General features: G+C 48.3%; 2 protein-coding genes across 2 annotated transcripts in view; both read left to right on the forward strand.

The window, feature by feature from the left end:
- The window catches only part of IGSF21 (immunoglobin superfamily member 21), a 32,780-nt gene extending 31,039 nt beyond the window's left edge, over positions 1–1,741 (forward strand). The window contains exons 7-10 of the mRNA XM_042838158.1: positions 472–557; positions 715–907; positions 990–1,028; positions 1,252–1,741. Coding sequence (XP_042694092.1) covers positions 472–557; positions 715–907; positions 990–1,028; positions 1,252–1,325 — 392 coding nt within the window. The 3' untranslated portion in view covers positions 1,326–1,741. The remainder of the gene's footprint in view (positions 1–471; positions 558–714; positions 908–989; positions 1,029–1,251) is intronic.
- Positions 1,742–3,880: 2,139 nt separating this feature from the next.
- Positions 3,881–10,687, forward strand: KLHDC7A (kelch domain containing 7A). Its single transcript, XM_042838157.1, has 2 exons — positions 3,881–4,208; positions 5,201–10,687. The coding sequence occupies exon 2, from the start codon at positions 5,388–5,390 to the stop codon at positions 7,776–7,778; it is 2,391 nt and encodes a 796-aa protein (XP_042694091.1). The 5' UTR covers positions 3,881–4,208; positions 5,201–5,387; the 3' UTR covers positions 7,779–10,687.
- Positions 10,688–14,901: the final 4,214 nt, after the last annotated feature.

Consider the following 14,901-nt stretch of genomic DNA (forward strand, 5'->3'; position numbering starts at 1 on the left):
CCCCCCCCCCCCCCCCCCCCCCCCCACTTCATACACCCAAGAATCAAAACAGCGTGATGTATAGAGCTGCATGGTGATATGAGGAGGTGATACCAGGGCTCCCTAGAAACAGAGGCACCTTAAGGGAAGGACTGCTGTTTTTTGTTTGTTTTTTTTTTTTGGGGGGGGGGGGGGGGGGGGGGGAAGTCTGTCAGCTGCAGAGACATTTTGGTATGTGCCATAGAGGAAACAGAGTGGGGTGAAATTCATTTTGGCTAGGAAATGACTTCAGTTATGAAGGCATCCTCTAGCAGCTGTCTATCAATCTCATCAGCCAACAGGGTACTTGCCTACCTGTCCATTTGGCCGTCTATCATCTGTTCATCAATTACCCAACAGTCTGCCTCCCCAGCTGACCAGCACCACATCAAATCGTCGTTCACCCCAATCAAGGGCTGATGACCCTTTTCTCCCCATCCCTTTTTGTTGCAGTTGCTCCCAAGGGCCCTAAAATCATCATGACCCCCGTGAGAGCACGGGTTGGAGACACTGTTCGGATCTTGGTGCAGGGCTTTCAGGTCAGTGTCCCCATGTGGTGTTGTCCATGTTGCCATGGGGTGATGCTGTCCCTGCATCCATTCCAGCACTTCAAGTTTGCCATGTGGCCATAAAGCTGGGACAGTGGAGGCCAGGCTTGAGGGTCACAAAACCCACCCTGCTGTCCTCTCCATGCAGAACGAAGTCTTCCCTGAGCCCCTCTTCACATGGACCCGTGTGGGAAGCCGGCTCCTGGATGGCAGTGCCGAGCACGCCGGGAAGGAGCTGGTGCTGGAGCGAGTGCCGGCTGAGCTCAATGGCTCCATGTACCGCTGCACTGCACAGAACCCACTGGGTTCCACTGACACCCACACCCGCCTCATTGTCTTCGGTACGGCATTGCCCCTCCCCCACATGTCCCCTTTCCTCTTTCCTCCCTCTTAACCCATTTCTCTGCTGGTTCTTTTCCTTAGAAAATCCAAATATTCCCCGAGGAACAGAGGACTCGAATGGTAAGTGGTGGCTGGAGGTGAGGTGAGTCTAAGAGGTGGTGGCCCCATGAGGTCAGGCTGGAAGGGGCTCTGAGCACCTGATCGAGCTGTAGGTGGCTCTGTTAATTGCAGGAGAGTTGGACAAGACAGCCTTAAAGTGTCTCTCCCAACTCAACTGATAGTATGATTCTGTGATCAAGATGGGAATCCCTGAATTCTCCATCCCTTTTCTCCTCCTGCCTAGGTTCAATTACCAGCCACCGCAGCTTCAGACTAGTTTTGGCACTCACCCTAACAGTGATCCTGGAGCTAACGTGAAGCTTCACTTGCCTGTTCCTCTGTACAGTTCCACCTGTCGTTTACACCTCTGCCAATTGGTTCTCTTTTTTTCTTTTTTTTTCTATGCTATTTACAGTCTCAGTCTCTTTCTGTTTGTGTCTTGGCTTCCTTGGACAATTTAATTAAAAGAAAAAAAAAAAAACCTCCCTCTGTAGAAGGCTGCACTGAATGTTTTGTCCTCCTGTGTGTAGAGAGCTTGGATTGGGAACTGAAGGAACATCTGAGGACTGGCCTGGAGTACCTAAGACCACCTTGGGGTACCCAAGACTGCCATGGGGAACCCAGTGGCTTTCCAAGGTCTGGGAGAGGAACACAGTTATGCTATGATGCCAGGGCCCAAAGTCTATTGGAAAGGAAGCAGTAGGGACCATGTCCCTCCATTTATACCAACTCTAGTGCACGCTCAGGCTGGTAGAAGGGATGATCCTGAGCCCACTGCACTACTGCACCAGGACTCAGCTCCATGGCACAAGCTGTGCGCGTGACCAGCATGAGTGCCACTGGGGATGTAGACCCTAAAATAACTGTGCCCCACACCACTCTTCTGGTGCTAAGCCAGCCCTATGCAGGCATTCACTCCCCTACCTTTTCCTCCAGGAGCTTAATTCTGAAGGATTAGCCAGCAGCCGTGCAGCACTTCAGCTTCCCAAAGCCCCATACTAGTGCTAAGTATTATTACTATTATTACTATTATGATTAATTATTATTAAGCAGATTCACTTCCTACCACTCACCATTGCCAGCAATTTCCAGACCTCAAAGGAACTGAATAAACACACAGTGGCTCAGGAGTCGCTACTGATGTACAAAACCATTCAGCACCATAGTTTCGGCTGGAAGCTATGCAGGGATGAGTTTGCTCCAGAGGCCCTGGATGGATGGGAATTAGGAGGATTAGCAGCTCTGCTTTCATCCTGAAGCAAAAAGAACCAAGCATCCGAATCCCTGCCAGGAAGAAAAGATGCCAGCTGCTGAATCCTCGGCTCTACAAACCAGCTGCCCTCTGCTCCAAAGTAGGTTACAGACACTTTCTGTATCTGTTTAAGATGAGAACCTTTCTTTTCAGGGAAACCCATGCTATTTGGGTTACCCGCCTGCTATAGACCATGCAGCACGATTCCTGATGGCACAGATATTGCTTGCTAGGTCAGAAATGCAGCAACTCCAGTTGCAATCCGGGGCTCTCACCCAAATGAAATTAAACAACCATTATGCCTGCTCACTGTGAAAATGGGGATTTGCAGACCCCCAGATCTCTGTTTAAATGCAGCGTTATCACCTGTAACCATGGAAACAGGCATAACGAAGCCGTCACCCACTTCACTGCACCAGCTTCAGAGAAGTACCACCACTGGAAGAGGATCGATGAGCTGATGGGCTCAGCATCCCAAATCTGATATCCATATGGGACACTTGGCTCTTTCCTTGTTGATTATGATTATAGAATCATAGAATTGTTAAGATTGGAAAGGACTTCTAAGATCATCAGTTCCAACTGTAGATCATCTATTCCAATCATCAACCCGCAACCCACCCATTATGGCAGTATCTGTCAATGTGCAGAGAGAATGAAGATTGAGACCACGTTATTACTAGTACAGCCTAAATGATGACCAAAGGAACACATAAAACTCTCACTTTGGGCAGAAATGGCTGATTTGATTTTGTCTCACCGAGTGTTAAAGCAGCTGTATCACTTCATCTGCCATATGAGCAGTCGTGATGGAATCATAGTATCATTAAGGATGGGAAAGATCACTATGATCATCAAGTCCAAACATCAATGTGTTAGAGGGTGACACAGAATGGTATCGCCTCACCAAATGCTCCACATATAACCTGGGCCCGGCCATCGCCTCCTGCACCCTTATCCTTCACCTGCTGCAATTCTACATGGAATTATGAAGGGCATCGATTAAATCCCGTCTCTCTCCCCACCAGACTCCTGTTGTTGAGGATCTGACAGTGAATAATGCAGGAGAGCGCGAGGTTACAGAGCTGCTCTGCTTGGTTCATTATTGATGAGAGCTGACAGATCTTCCACTGACAATCTGCCTAAGAGATACGATTAGCTTGTGAAAAATTAATCACACTTCTTAGGGATGATGCAAGCTGAAAACCCCAAGGACTGGCATTATCCATGTTCCCTAATTTCAGTGGACTTTGAAACGGTTTTAGCAAAATTTGGAGGCAGCAATTACATTCAATTAGGGTGACAAGAGCCAGGACATCACCTCAGCTTGCAATGGCTATGTTCCCTGCTCCAGCACAATTCCTGCAAGGTTCTTAGTCCTTCTAAGCCCTACAAAAGCAAATGATGAGAGAAACCACACGCTGCAGTATGCCCCAGGGTGGGGCTTTGGTAGCCTATGTGTCAAGGATGCAGCACGTCCAACACTGGGAAGCCCCCAGGTTTGGGGGATACGGGATGCGGACACAAAGGCAGGGATGTGTCATGTGCAAGCAACAGCCTCTTCAGTGCCCTCCTGCCTCTGTTCTATCGTTACTGGACACAGCTACTTGGCTGAGTTCACAGGGCTGCTTACAAAGGCACATGTAATTCATGTTCCCTGCATAAGGAGCCCTCTAGGCAGATCTTAGTGCTGATTAACAGTCACAGCAGCAAGAGATGAGAAACCCCAGGGTCACATCTGTATACAGGTGGATGGACTCTGAATGACACATACAGCCAATTAGCCAAGCCCCAAAATGCACCCTGGCCTCAATGCACACACAAATACAGAACAGTCTTGAAAAACAGAGTACTGCACAAAGCAGAGTGGTACTGCAGCCTTGAGCTCATGATTGATGAAACCTGGTTCCACGAGACTGCAGTGGTGCCTCAGTTTCCCCATCTCTCAGGTAAGAAACTAGCACTGATTGTCTCCCACACACCCATCACAGTTTTTAGTATCACAAGTTGTCATTTTCCCAGCAAATCCTTACAGCATCAGGACTGAGTTTGCACAACACCCACATTTTAGCTGGTTTGGTTGTGCTTTTTTTTTTTTCCTCCATTTGAAAGAGTTCGTGCTGTTCTTTACCTCCTCAGCTCGTGCAGGACCTCGCTCCTTTGCATCTCTCAGTGCAGAGAAGTGCCCCTGGGGGAAAAGGAAGTTCATGGTTTCCCTTTGAATTCAGCCCACTCAGCAGAGGCTAGTGGGGGATGCCATGCGTAGGATGGCCCAATAGCCCTTCTTTCCTCCCCATGCGGATGCACAATTCCCCAGATTTTTCAGAATTCAGATGGGAATTGCTCACGCTCATGACATTTTGCACGAGAAGTAGGAAAAATGTATGATGTCTGTGCCTTGGTTTCACCTCTGGCAACTCCCATCCTTGCATGCATCCTGATAAGCCTCGATGCAGCACTCACCCCTTCAAAATGATGGCTCACACCTCTCTAGTTTCTCCCTATACCATTTTTCTTCCCTCAGCCCAATGATTTTGCTTTCCGAAGCACATCCTCCTGCTACGCACACCATAACTCCAGCCTGCAGTTCCTTTTCCACCTCCACCCCAGCTCTATTTGCAGTAGTTTGCCCTCCCCAAGACTCCAGCCCCTCTCCCCATGGCTCGTAATCCATCTGTCACTTTCAGGCTCACCACCAAATGAGTTTACACAGTGGCTGTTGGGATACTTCCTGTCACCCTTTGTTAGTGAGTGTGCTGCCAAATTATTCATCTGGTGGCGCAGAGCAGCTGCTCTGCGTCGGAACAAAGGTCTGCCCAGCTGCGGGCTGTCTCCTCCCTTCTTTCCCCGTGCTCAGCTTTCACCTGGCTTCACCCCTCAGGGAGACAAAACAGGGAAATGAAACCTTTCTTGGGTCAAGGAAGTTGTTTTTCCCTTCCAGCACTATTAAATAGTAAAAAGCAATGGAGCGAAGCAGAAGTGGCAGGATGCATGGAGGACATACATTCCATCCCATCAGGTTTGTGCTTCCTTATGTTATCCCAGAGTCTCTTTGTTTGCCAAGCTCTGTGTCACAGCTCCCTGCTAGTGACACTTGAGCCCTCCCTGTCCCACCTTGCTCAAATACGATGAGCTCCTATGCAAACCTCCTGTGTGCTCAAAGTCACCTTGCCCCAAGCTCCTGGCAGGTTCCGCTGGGGGCTCAGCAATCATTAATCGGATTCTTCACATTCTCAAGTGCTTGGCACAGAAAAATGGGACAGTGGGTAACTGTGCTCTGGCAGTCCGACATGCAGCTGACTGGCAAGCTGATCCTTTCTGCCGCCTCTCTGCTCCTGCTGACTTTGGCATACAGATTTTACAAGTCCCGCTCAGCACCTGGAGGCAACAACCCAACATCCGATGCTTGCAGAGAGAAGGGGAGAAGGGAAAATGCAGCTCCGGATGGGCAGAATGTGGAGGGTCTGCGGCACAGGTGGGTGTTTGGGGCACGGAGTGGCGGTGATGCCCAAGCGAGCGTCCCAGATCCATGGCAAAAGAGAGAGAAAATTCTGCCAGCGAGTGAGAAGGAAGACGGAGGGGAGGCAAAATCTCACGGCATAAGGGGTCTGAATGAAATGCTGAATGGGAGCAAGGGTGGTGGAAATGGACACAGTGTGCTTGTCCCACACATTGCGCTTCCTAACCAGATGGCAGGGGATAGAGGCGCACAAAGCACCGAGCAGGATTTGGCCAGAGGAATCATCAGCCAGGAGGGGAGCAGTGGCACAATCCAGACCCTTAATGTCACCTCGGAGCTGGGGGTAAAGATAACAGCAAGCTATAAGGAAGCAGATACCTCCTACTCTTTTTCCTCGATTGCAAAGATCGAGGTGGAGGAGAGCTATATCGCTGAGAAGAAGACAAAGGATGGAGACAGGCGGTTGTCTCCTGGCCTTAAAGGTAAAGTCTATGACTACTATGTCCAGTCCATCTCCCATTCAGTATCTACAAAAAAGTCTCTTCCACCTGCCTCTATGGGGACAGCCTTGCGCTGCAGCTCAGAGCAGGTAAGGGAAGAGTTGCAGTGCTTGGAGTGGGTCAACACAGAACAACAAAGATTGGAGTGGCTCAGCGAAGAGCTGCAGAGATCAGAGGGGGTCAACAAAAAGCTACAGAGCTTTGCCACTCCGCTCGCTGAGACTCACTCCCAAGAAACAACTGTGGCATTGCAGGACCCTACCACCTCTCTTGTTGTCCCATCAAATGCGGAGAGCTTAGAGAAGAACCCCAAGCCCCCGGCTCCCACTCGCAGCATCAGCCGTAAGAACAGTATCCTCCAGATTGCAGAGAACTCTCACCTCCAGCTGCCTATGGATGGGTTCTGCATCACACCAGCCAGCGTGCCACCAGCAAGCCCTCAGCCAGATCTGGTGGGCAAAGCCAACTTCTTCCAAACATCACCCTCCTCCCTAGACACCCGTTTGGACCTGGGGAACTGCTACGAGGTCCTCTGTAGGGCCAAGGCAGAGAAGCTAGGCTTTCTTCAGGAGGCTGCCTACAAGGTCATGAGTGACAACTACCTACAGGTGCTGAGGACGCCCTCCATCTACTGCTGCCTCAACGCCAGTGAGCGGGATCTCATCCTTCAGCGCAGAATGAAGGGGAAGATGTGTGTTGTTGTGGCAGACATCAGCACGCATGAGCTGGGCCTCTATGCTAGCCGACTCTGCTGCTATGATGACAGAGGGGACCGCTGGCATCACCTTTGCCACATGCCACCAGAGGTAGTCTCCCAGGGGTGTGCCATGTGCAGCATGTTCAACTACCTCTTTGTGGTAGCAGGCTGTGAAGGCTTGGGCCGCACACCTTCCAACCGTGTCTTCTGCTACAACCCGCTGACCGATATCTGGAGGGAGATCTGCCCCTTGAACCAAGCACGTCCTCACTGCAAACTGGTGGCCTTGGATGGTTACCTCTATGCCATCGGTGGAGAGTGCCTCTATACAGTGGAGCGGTATGACCCACGGTATGACCGCTGGGTCTTCGTTGCTCCACTGCCTCATGACACCTTTGCTGTAGCCCACATGGCCACAGTGTGTGATGGGGAGATCTATGTGACGGGGGGCACCTTGCGCTATGTGCTGCTGCGCTACATAGCCCGTGAGGACATCTGGACAGTCAGCCCAGCTGGAGGCGGCAAGGACAGGACAGTGGAGATGGTGAGCGTCAATGGTTTTATCTACCGCTTCGACCTCAATTGCAACATGGGTATTGGCGTCTATCGCTGTAGAGCCAAGGCCAAGTTGTGGTATGAATGTGCCACCCATGCCAAAGCCTACCCAGCCTGCTTCCAGTGTGCCGTGGTGGGCAGCCTGGTGCATTGCATTGGTCGCCACTTCCACATCCGTTTCTTGGCTGACCCCATCTCACCGCGCTTTGGGACCAAGGAGCTGCAGCCTTTCCCTTCACCCCGGGGTAGCCTGATCCCAGCTGTCCTGGTGCTGCCATGGGCAGGGATGGAGCAGACACGGGTCTGAAACACCAATGAGATTGTGATAACCAGGTAACAGAAGTCACCAACCTTCACTTACAGCTTTCTATTGGATTAACGCTATTGGGATAATGTCACAATCATTTACCTTCCACTGATGGACCAATGCCATCCGGACGAGGCCACCACCTCATCTTCCCATTCCCTGTAAATGGAAAAGAAGACAGACTGCACTTGAGCACACACAAATGCAGCGCTGGGGACACACGAAAGAGCAAAGCTGGAGCTGGGTGGACTCGTTTGCCTACAGGTATTTAAATGCAGGTATGCCTGCTTGAATGCAAATGAACTCAGGCTCCCAGCTACTCCATAGATTGCTGCTTTGCAGACAGCAGGTTTTTAATACTGGCCCACATGCCTAACATATGGGGGGGGGTTAGGGCATAGAAAAACATCAGTGAAGTTTGGTCTGTAAGAGGTATCTCCAGAGCATGTTCCCATCAGTGTCAAGCTGTCATTAAGCTTTCATGTCACCCTAGAGTGGGAGACTGGGGACCAAAACGCACCATCGAGGTATCGCTCCTTCTATTGCCTTGTTACCCATTACCTTATCCTCAGCGCAGAATAATATATAAATCAATATTTATACACGTGCAATGTAAATAAATGCTATAGATTTATAGACAGCTGGTCTTAAATAAAATTAATGTGAACATTTGGTAAAATTAACCACAGGCTAGTGTTGCACATCGTTTAAAGACTAATGGGAACAAAGAGGCTGGTGTGCAGCAATTAGCAATACAAAACACACAAGCATTGTCTCCAAGGAAGAGTCCAAAAGCAAAGCAGAGCTCTCACTGTGAGCAGCTGGTTTGGCACTGGGGCCCCTCATCTCTTTTTCCTGGGATTGTACTGTCCTCGCTCTGTTTACACCCTAATGTCCTGCCAACAGCCCACTTTGGGTAATTGCATTTTCTTCCCCTAGCTTCTTGAGCAGCTAGAGAAATGGATTGTCATCTGTCATGTCCATCGCTGCACACTGCTATTGGTTCCTGTACCCATATCCTTGGTGAAGCACAAAGTGCATTCAAAGTGCTTAGAGATAAGGGATGGCTCTGGGTGCCACACTGTATGTCAATATTGTGTGGGAGAGTGTAGCTTCATGTTTGTCCAGGGTGAATTTTCTGGGTGTGAGCAGGGAAATATCCTTTGTTTGGTTTGTTTTTCTCCCAGTTATTATTGTCACTTCATCTCATTCTTTCTGCCATCGCAGTGAATAGGCCAAATAGCACAATTAGTGTACATGAACATTCATGGGTTTTATGGCCACGTGATTTCAAATATTTTTAGACCTGGCACCGTAAGTCACTAGCTCAAAGCTCAAAGTCCACAGCCCCGCAGCACTTCTTCTCTCTGCATGGCCTAAAGTAGATTTCAGGTCCCTTCCAATGCAAGTTGTTCCAGGAAATGGCCTTGAAGATCTTCCACCACATTTGGTGGTATCAGTGGGGACCTTCCTACCAATGCTAGGAGACCTTGGGAGGAGGTAAAGCCATGCTAATTAATCTTTGTTAATTAGCATTAATTATACACTTCTGCTGATGGAGGATGGCAATGCAACTCTCCCATGCTAGAAAATGTAATGGTCCTAGGGCTAACTTCATCCTACCCCACCAATGATGTGCAATATCTCTCTGATATGATGCCTTATGGGTCAAAAAACTTTATTATTGTTAAGTTTCTAATTATTTGGTTACCTGGGCAGCCCTTCTCAGAGCAGCAATCCCAAAACTTTGGGTGTTCGCAGGAAGGTGGGTGGGACGTAGGCAGCTAGACCCCTTTCAGCTGACAGCTCTTATTTCAAGCTTTGTAGGGATTCTGCCCTTCTCGTGGTGACTATTTGCTTCTGCATGAGGTTTCACCTGAGATTTGACTCCTTGTTCTCAGGACCATGCAGGCAAGGATGAACACACTGCAATAATTAAGCCTTTTCTCATTACTCAGCATGATGACCATGAACAATTAATAGCATCTCCCTTAACAGCCCAAGCAAGCATCTGCTGTAAATCATTAGTGGAGACCGTTTTTCCCTTCTGTTTAAGCAGAAGCTGAAATTTTTCTAGGATCTTCTTCTGATCCGCAGTAATTTTATTCCCCATCATAGCGCAATCGCTTACCTTCGTCCAGCAACAGGCAGCAGGCGTGAAGGGGGTCTGCGTTTCTTCCAGGCCCATGGCCTCATGGAAGTTAGGCTAACTGTGGATCCCCACGTGGATGGACCCCCAGCAAGCTCCACATAGTCCCCTTCACTCTTGCACCTTCCAGTATTAACACAATTCTCCTGGGGTGGCATTCTGGAGATTGAAGGTGCTGAGGATGTCCTGTGTCATTGTGGAGGCAAAGCAAATTTCAAGCACAAAGCATGCAGTGATCCTACACTCAAGGGCAAAGTGAGTTTTGGCTGAGGTAGGGGAAAGCAGCACAGAGGAAAGGACAAATGTAAGGCAATACGCTAACCTGGATGATGTTTTTTCTTGTGACATCGAGGCATTATTTTTGTAAGCGGATTGGTGAGGAACCTTTTGTTAATCCTTTCAGCACTTACCCCTCGCCTATAGCACCAGCTCTTCTCAGCTCCCAAAAGAAGAGATGATCCCTAGGTGTAACTGCTCAAGCACACTGCTTTACGGACTCAACCAAACACAGCCCTTGCACTGAAAATTTGGTATTTTCTTCTAATCAGGAAGCTCCATTATGCACCCCACCACATTTACTCAGGCAATTACATAGTTTAATGTACATTGATTCAGATTTCTAATTTTTACATTTTTGATTATGGCAGAAAGCAGTGAATGACGCATTTCTTATTTACCACACACTCTTTTTCCCTTTGCAATATGCCAGGCTGCATCCAAATGGAAATTGGAAGTCAATTAAAGAAGTACAAAACTAGCATTTTAAAATCTTTTTCTTTATTAGTTAAACACTGCTACCTTCCATGTGTCGGCTACATCACAGGGGAAAAAAAACGAAAAACTGAAAAAGTGAGTTTATCCAGACATGTTTTGCATTTAAAACTGATGTGATACATGAAAGAAATATTAAGCACAGCAAGCTGCCAAATTAAGCAACTCTTTCATGACAAGCAGGAGCAAGCTCATATCGGTACCTGAGGTTGTTCAGAGACCAGTGGGAATTTAAGAGCAGAGAAAAAGAAGAAAGAAAAATCTTGGTGCCTGAAGTAACCATCAGCCTCTGGCTATGGCTTCTTGTGGATGCTGATCCTACGTGATTTTGGGACATCATTCTATTACAGGATGGATTGCCATGGAAGAGCTTCCAAGAGACATTTGGAGGTGGAGAAATGTTCTCTCTTCTTCCGCATATGGGTTGGTGGTTAGACTTGATGATCTTTGTGGTCTTTTCCAACCTTAATGATTCTGTGAATGAGAGTAGAGGTGATGGTTTGATGATTGTACTTTGTGATCTTAGAAGTCTTTTCCAGTCTCAATGATACTACGATTTATTTCTTTGACCCTTCCACCAAATTGCCCAAGCACTGCTTAGTGGAGAAGATGCTGGAGGCACCAACACTAGCCTGGCTTGCAACCAGGAAGGTGATGAGGAGTTGCACCCAGACTGCTCTACCAAAAGAGACCCCTGCTCAACCCCAAAAGAAACTTCCAAAAGGAAGCAGATATTGATGCAACCACGATGGTTTGGTCCAAACACATCCTACTGCACGGTGCCCAAGAGCTGCTTGGTAGCATCTTGCTCACCCCAATGGGCTTGGAAGCTGCATCTTGCTCCAATGAGGACACAGAGAAACCAGGGAATGCTGAGCATCCCAGGGATGTGGGATCTCAGTGAGATCAATCACCCTCTACAGAAAGACCTCACCCCAAATTTATGCCAAAAGGCTGAAAGATGGGAATCAGAACCTCGTGTGCAGAAGTGGGGCTCCTAGCACACCAGGGACACCCACCAGCACTGAGAGATCAGCAGAAATGAAAGAAGCTACCAGGAGAGCAGGCAGCCAGCCAGCCAAATGTAATTAGTGGCATTTGTGGACAACAAACCTCGGCAAGCACAGGGAGGGGAATGGAGCTGGGGGAAGGGAGCACATCCCCTTGCCTTCATTCTGGGAAGAAAACATGGCCATTTGGAGGCTATCCAAGCTGGAATAACAGGCTGGTGAAGGACTATTTAATTAAAATCCACACTGCGTTTGAAGGGAAAAGGGCTCAGAATGAATAAGCACGATGATAAAATATGCATAGGCTCCAGCAGAAGTTCTCCCTCCCCAGCACAAGCCTTTGCTTAAAGCGTTGATGGCTTTTGATTCACAGTCTTCAGTGAGGAGGGAATACTTGCCAGCCACTATTTCAATCCAGCAGGGAGTTTTTTTCCGGGGGTTATAGCAAGGCTATAGTTTAGGATGTGTCAGCATCAGCATCATAAACACAGATTAGAAATGCTATAAAAGGGGAATAAATAGATAAATAAGTACAACCTGTTCTTCTGGCTGGAGTTTACCATCCTGCTAGCTTGGGCCAAAGGGAAATTTTTTCTCCATTACTAAAATAAGACCAATAAGGCTGGTTTATACTCACAGGAAAGTCAGAGTGGGGGAGAAGGGAAAACTAAAGCTGTAGAAGGAGAAAAGGGATGGTCTGAGATGAGAAAGGGGGACTGGGGTGACCAGAGGACACTTAGAGGCACCAACCATGGGGTGACCAGAGAAGAATCTGGGGAAGTGCTCTCTCACAAAGCTAATATCTAGCCAACCAATACTAGATTTAGCGTTACTCCAGTTTTTGGGGTTCATCACCCTCTACAGTGCCTGAGATGGAGAAAAGACATGGTGAAGGTGCACATGAAGCACAGATGCAAATTTTATCAAACCAGAAAGCAATAAACATTCACTTTGCTACTTCAGTTCTCACCCCATCCTGAGAGCTTTCATCACCTCCTTGAGCTTTTTCTATCAGCTCTCATTGGGCAATTTGCTCCCCACCTTATGGTTCCCCTTTTACAGTCCAAGACCCAGCTGGATCCTCCTGCTGCCCCCTTTCCCCTGCTGACCTCAGGCATTATAGAACCATATAATCATTGAAGTTAGAAAAGACCTCTAAGGTCCTTAAGTCCAACCCCAACCCATCCCCACTAATCACAACTCCATATTTCTTGAACACCTCCTGGAATGGTGGCTCCACCACTTCAGATTTGACAGAGCCAAGAATCCATTCCCAGAGCGCTCCTGGGTGGCTCAGGATAAGCAGCAGCTCCTGGACCTGCCCCGGGCTATCATTCCCAACACAATCCCATTTAACATCTCTGCCAAAGAATAGAGACTGCAGGCCCAGCCCCAGGGCAGGCATCCACCTGTGCACAGACACTGGTTGCATTTCCCTTCCCCACATCATTATCCTAATGCTTCTCTAACACATATGGATGGAGCAGATGAGAGGAGACTAAGGAAGCGTCATCCAGAGATCCAAGAGACCTTGCAAAACCACTTGGAACAGATAGCCTAGTTAACGCTACGAGGATGCTGTGGTCTCATCCTTCCCTCCTTTCACATGTAAGGGTTTTTGAGGCTCCCAAGAGCTGTGCAAAATCTCCCTTGGGAATTCTGTGGCCCCAGCATTGGCTCTTTCAGGTCAGCTCTCGACCCGCTGGGATTTTTGCCTCCTCCATCCCTTTCCCACTGCTATTATCAGCTAGCAGTGCAGCACAGACAAGCCCCAGCATAGGCAGAGTGGCCACCACTGATAAAGGGCTTGGGGCCTGTATCAAGAGTGAGACAGGCTCTGTGAGGTGTCCCAGGGGTGCCAAACTGGCTCCAGCCCAACTCCCTTTCCCCTTTGCACGAGCACATTCAATGAATTCCATATTAATCAGCACTGCAGGCAGCATGCTCCTGCACGCCACCAGCAAAGGACTGGGTGAGGGGAAACACAATTGTTCCACCATCAACATCTAAAGCTTCCTTTTACCATGCCTAAAACCCTTCCTAGGGGTCAGCTTCTTTGCTTTACTCCTCAACGCCAGTGACTCAGCGCTGGACCAGAGCCTCTGCGTCATCATGCCAAGGACTGTGCCCCGCCACTACCTATGCAGCTTGCAGAATCTGCACTGCAGAGTGCTGAGAGCATTTCCCCACACAACACTGTAGGATTTACTCCTACTCAACACAACATCATGAGCAGCAGAGCAGTTGCAATTAGCTAGGAAATTGCTGGGAATGGGAATGACGGATCAGGAATGGATGCCCATCAATACCAACATTTGCTAAGCAAACAGCTGGAGATCTTGGTGATGAGACCTCCCTACCCCGAAAAAAAGTAAAAAAAAAAAAAAGATTTAATATCTTGCTGAACCAACATGGCCCTTGGAATGCAACAGGGCACTCAGGACTCGGGAGGGCAGAAATTGCAGCTGGTACTTCCCACATCCCATCGCATCCCAAAGGCTCTTGGGGTGATTTTCTATAAAAGTGAAATGATTTTCAGGGTAGAGATCAACTTCCCTATCTTTTTTTAGGACTCAACCCCATCCCCAAAAATCCTCCAGCATAGCAGGAAGTTCATCCCAACCCTGATTTGGCAGCACAGGCGTTAACTCCCAGCATAGATGGATTTTCCCTGCCCCCTGTCAATAAACAAAGAGGCAATTACACCACATTTCTCTGATGGCTACAGATCTTCAGAAAAATAAACACAATAGCACATCACTGAATATCAATGACACGCAAACACAATCCATATTTTCACTGGCAATTGAGGCTTCCCAGCTCCACAGCTCTTTATGTTGTTGCTGTTGTTTAAACCTTAAACAAAGAAGAAACAGATGCTCTCATGTTTTACACCATTTTCACCCTTTCATTTTAATGGATGGTGACTGCATTGACATCTGGCCAACAAGCTTTTTTTTTTTTGGGGGGGGGGGGGGGGGGGTCTTTTGGTGATTTCTTTGTTTTTAAAGCTTGTGGCCACAAAACAACCGCTCAAGCAAAACATTCACCGGGAGAATTGAAATCCTCAAAGGGAAACAGGTTTGCTCATGGTTGCCGCTTGGTCACAACAGGGCCTCTTCTCTTTATTCCCCTCCCCCCAGTCAGAAGAAAGGACAAAATAACCATGGTCTGAAAACTAAAAGTTGCATTA

The sequence above is a fragment of the Centrocercus urophasianus genome, unplaced genomic scaffold (assembly GCF_019232065.1).
Source record: "Centrocercus urophasianus isolate 14NV4802_14NV808 unplaced genomic scaffold, USGS_Curo_1.0 seq_735, whole genome shotgun sequence".
NCBI lineage: Eukaryota > Metazoa > Chordata > Aves > Galliformes > Phasianidae > Centrocercus > Centrocercus urophasianus.

Excerpts from the sequence above, each read along its gene's own strand:
- KLHDC7A (XM_042838157.1), top strand. The coding sequence starts at position 5,388 with ATGAGCTCCTATGCAAACCTCCTGTGTGCTCAAAGTCACCTTGCCCCA.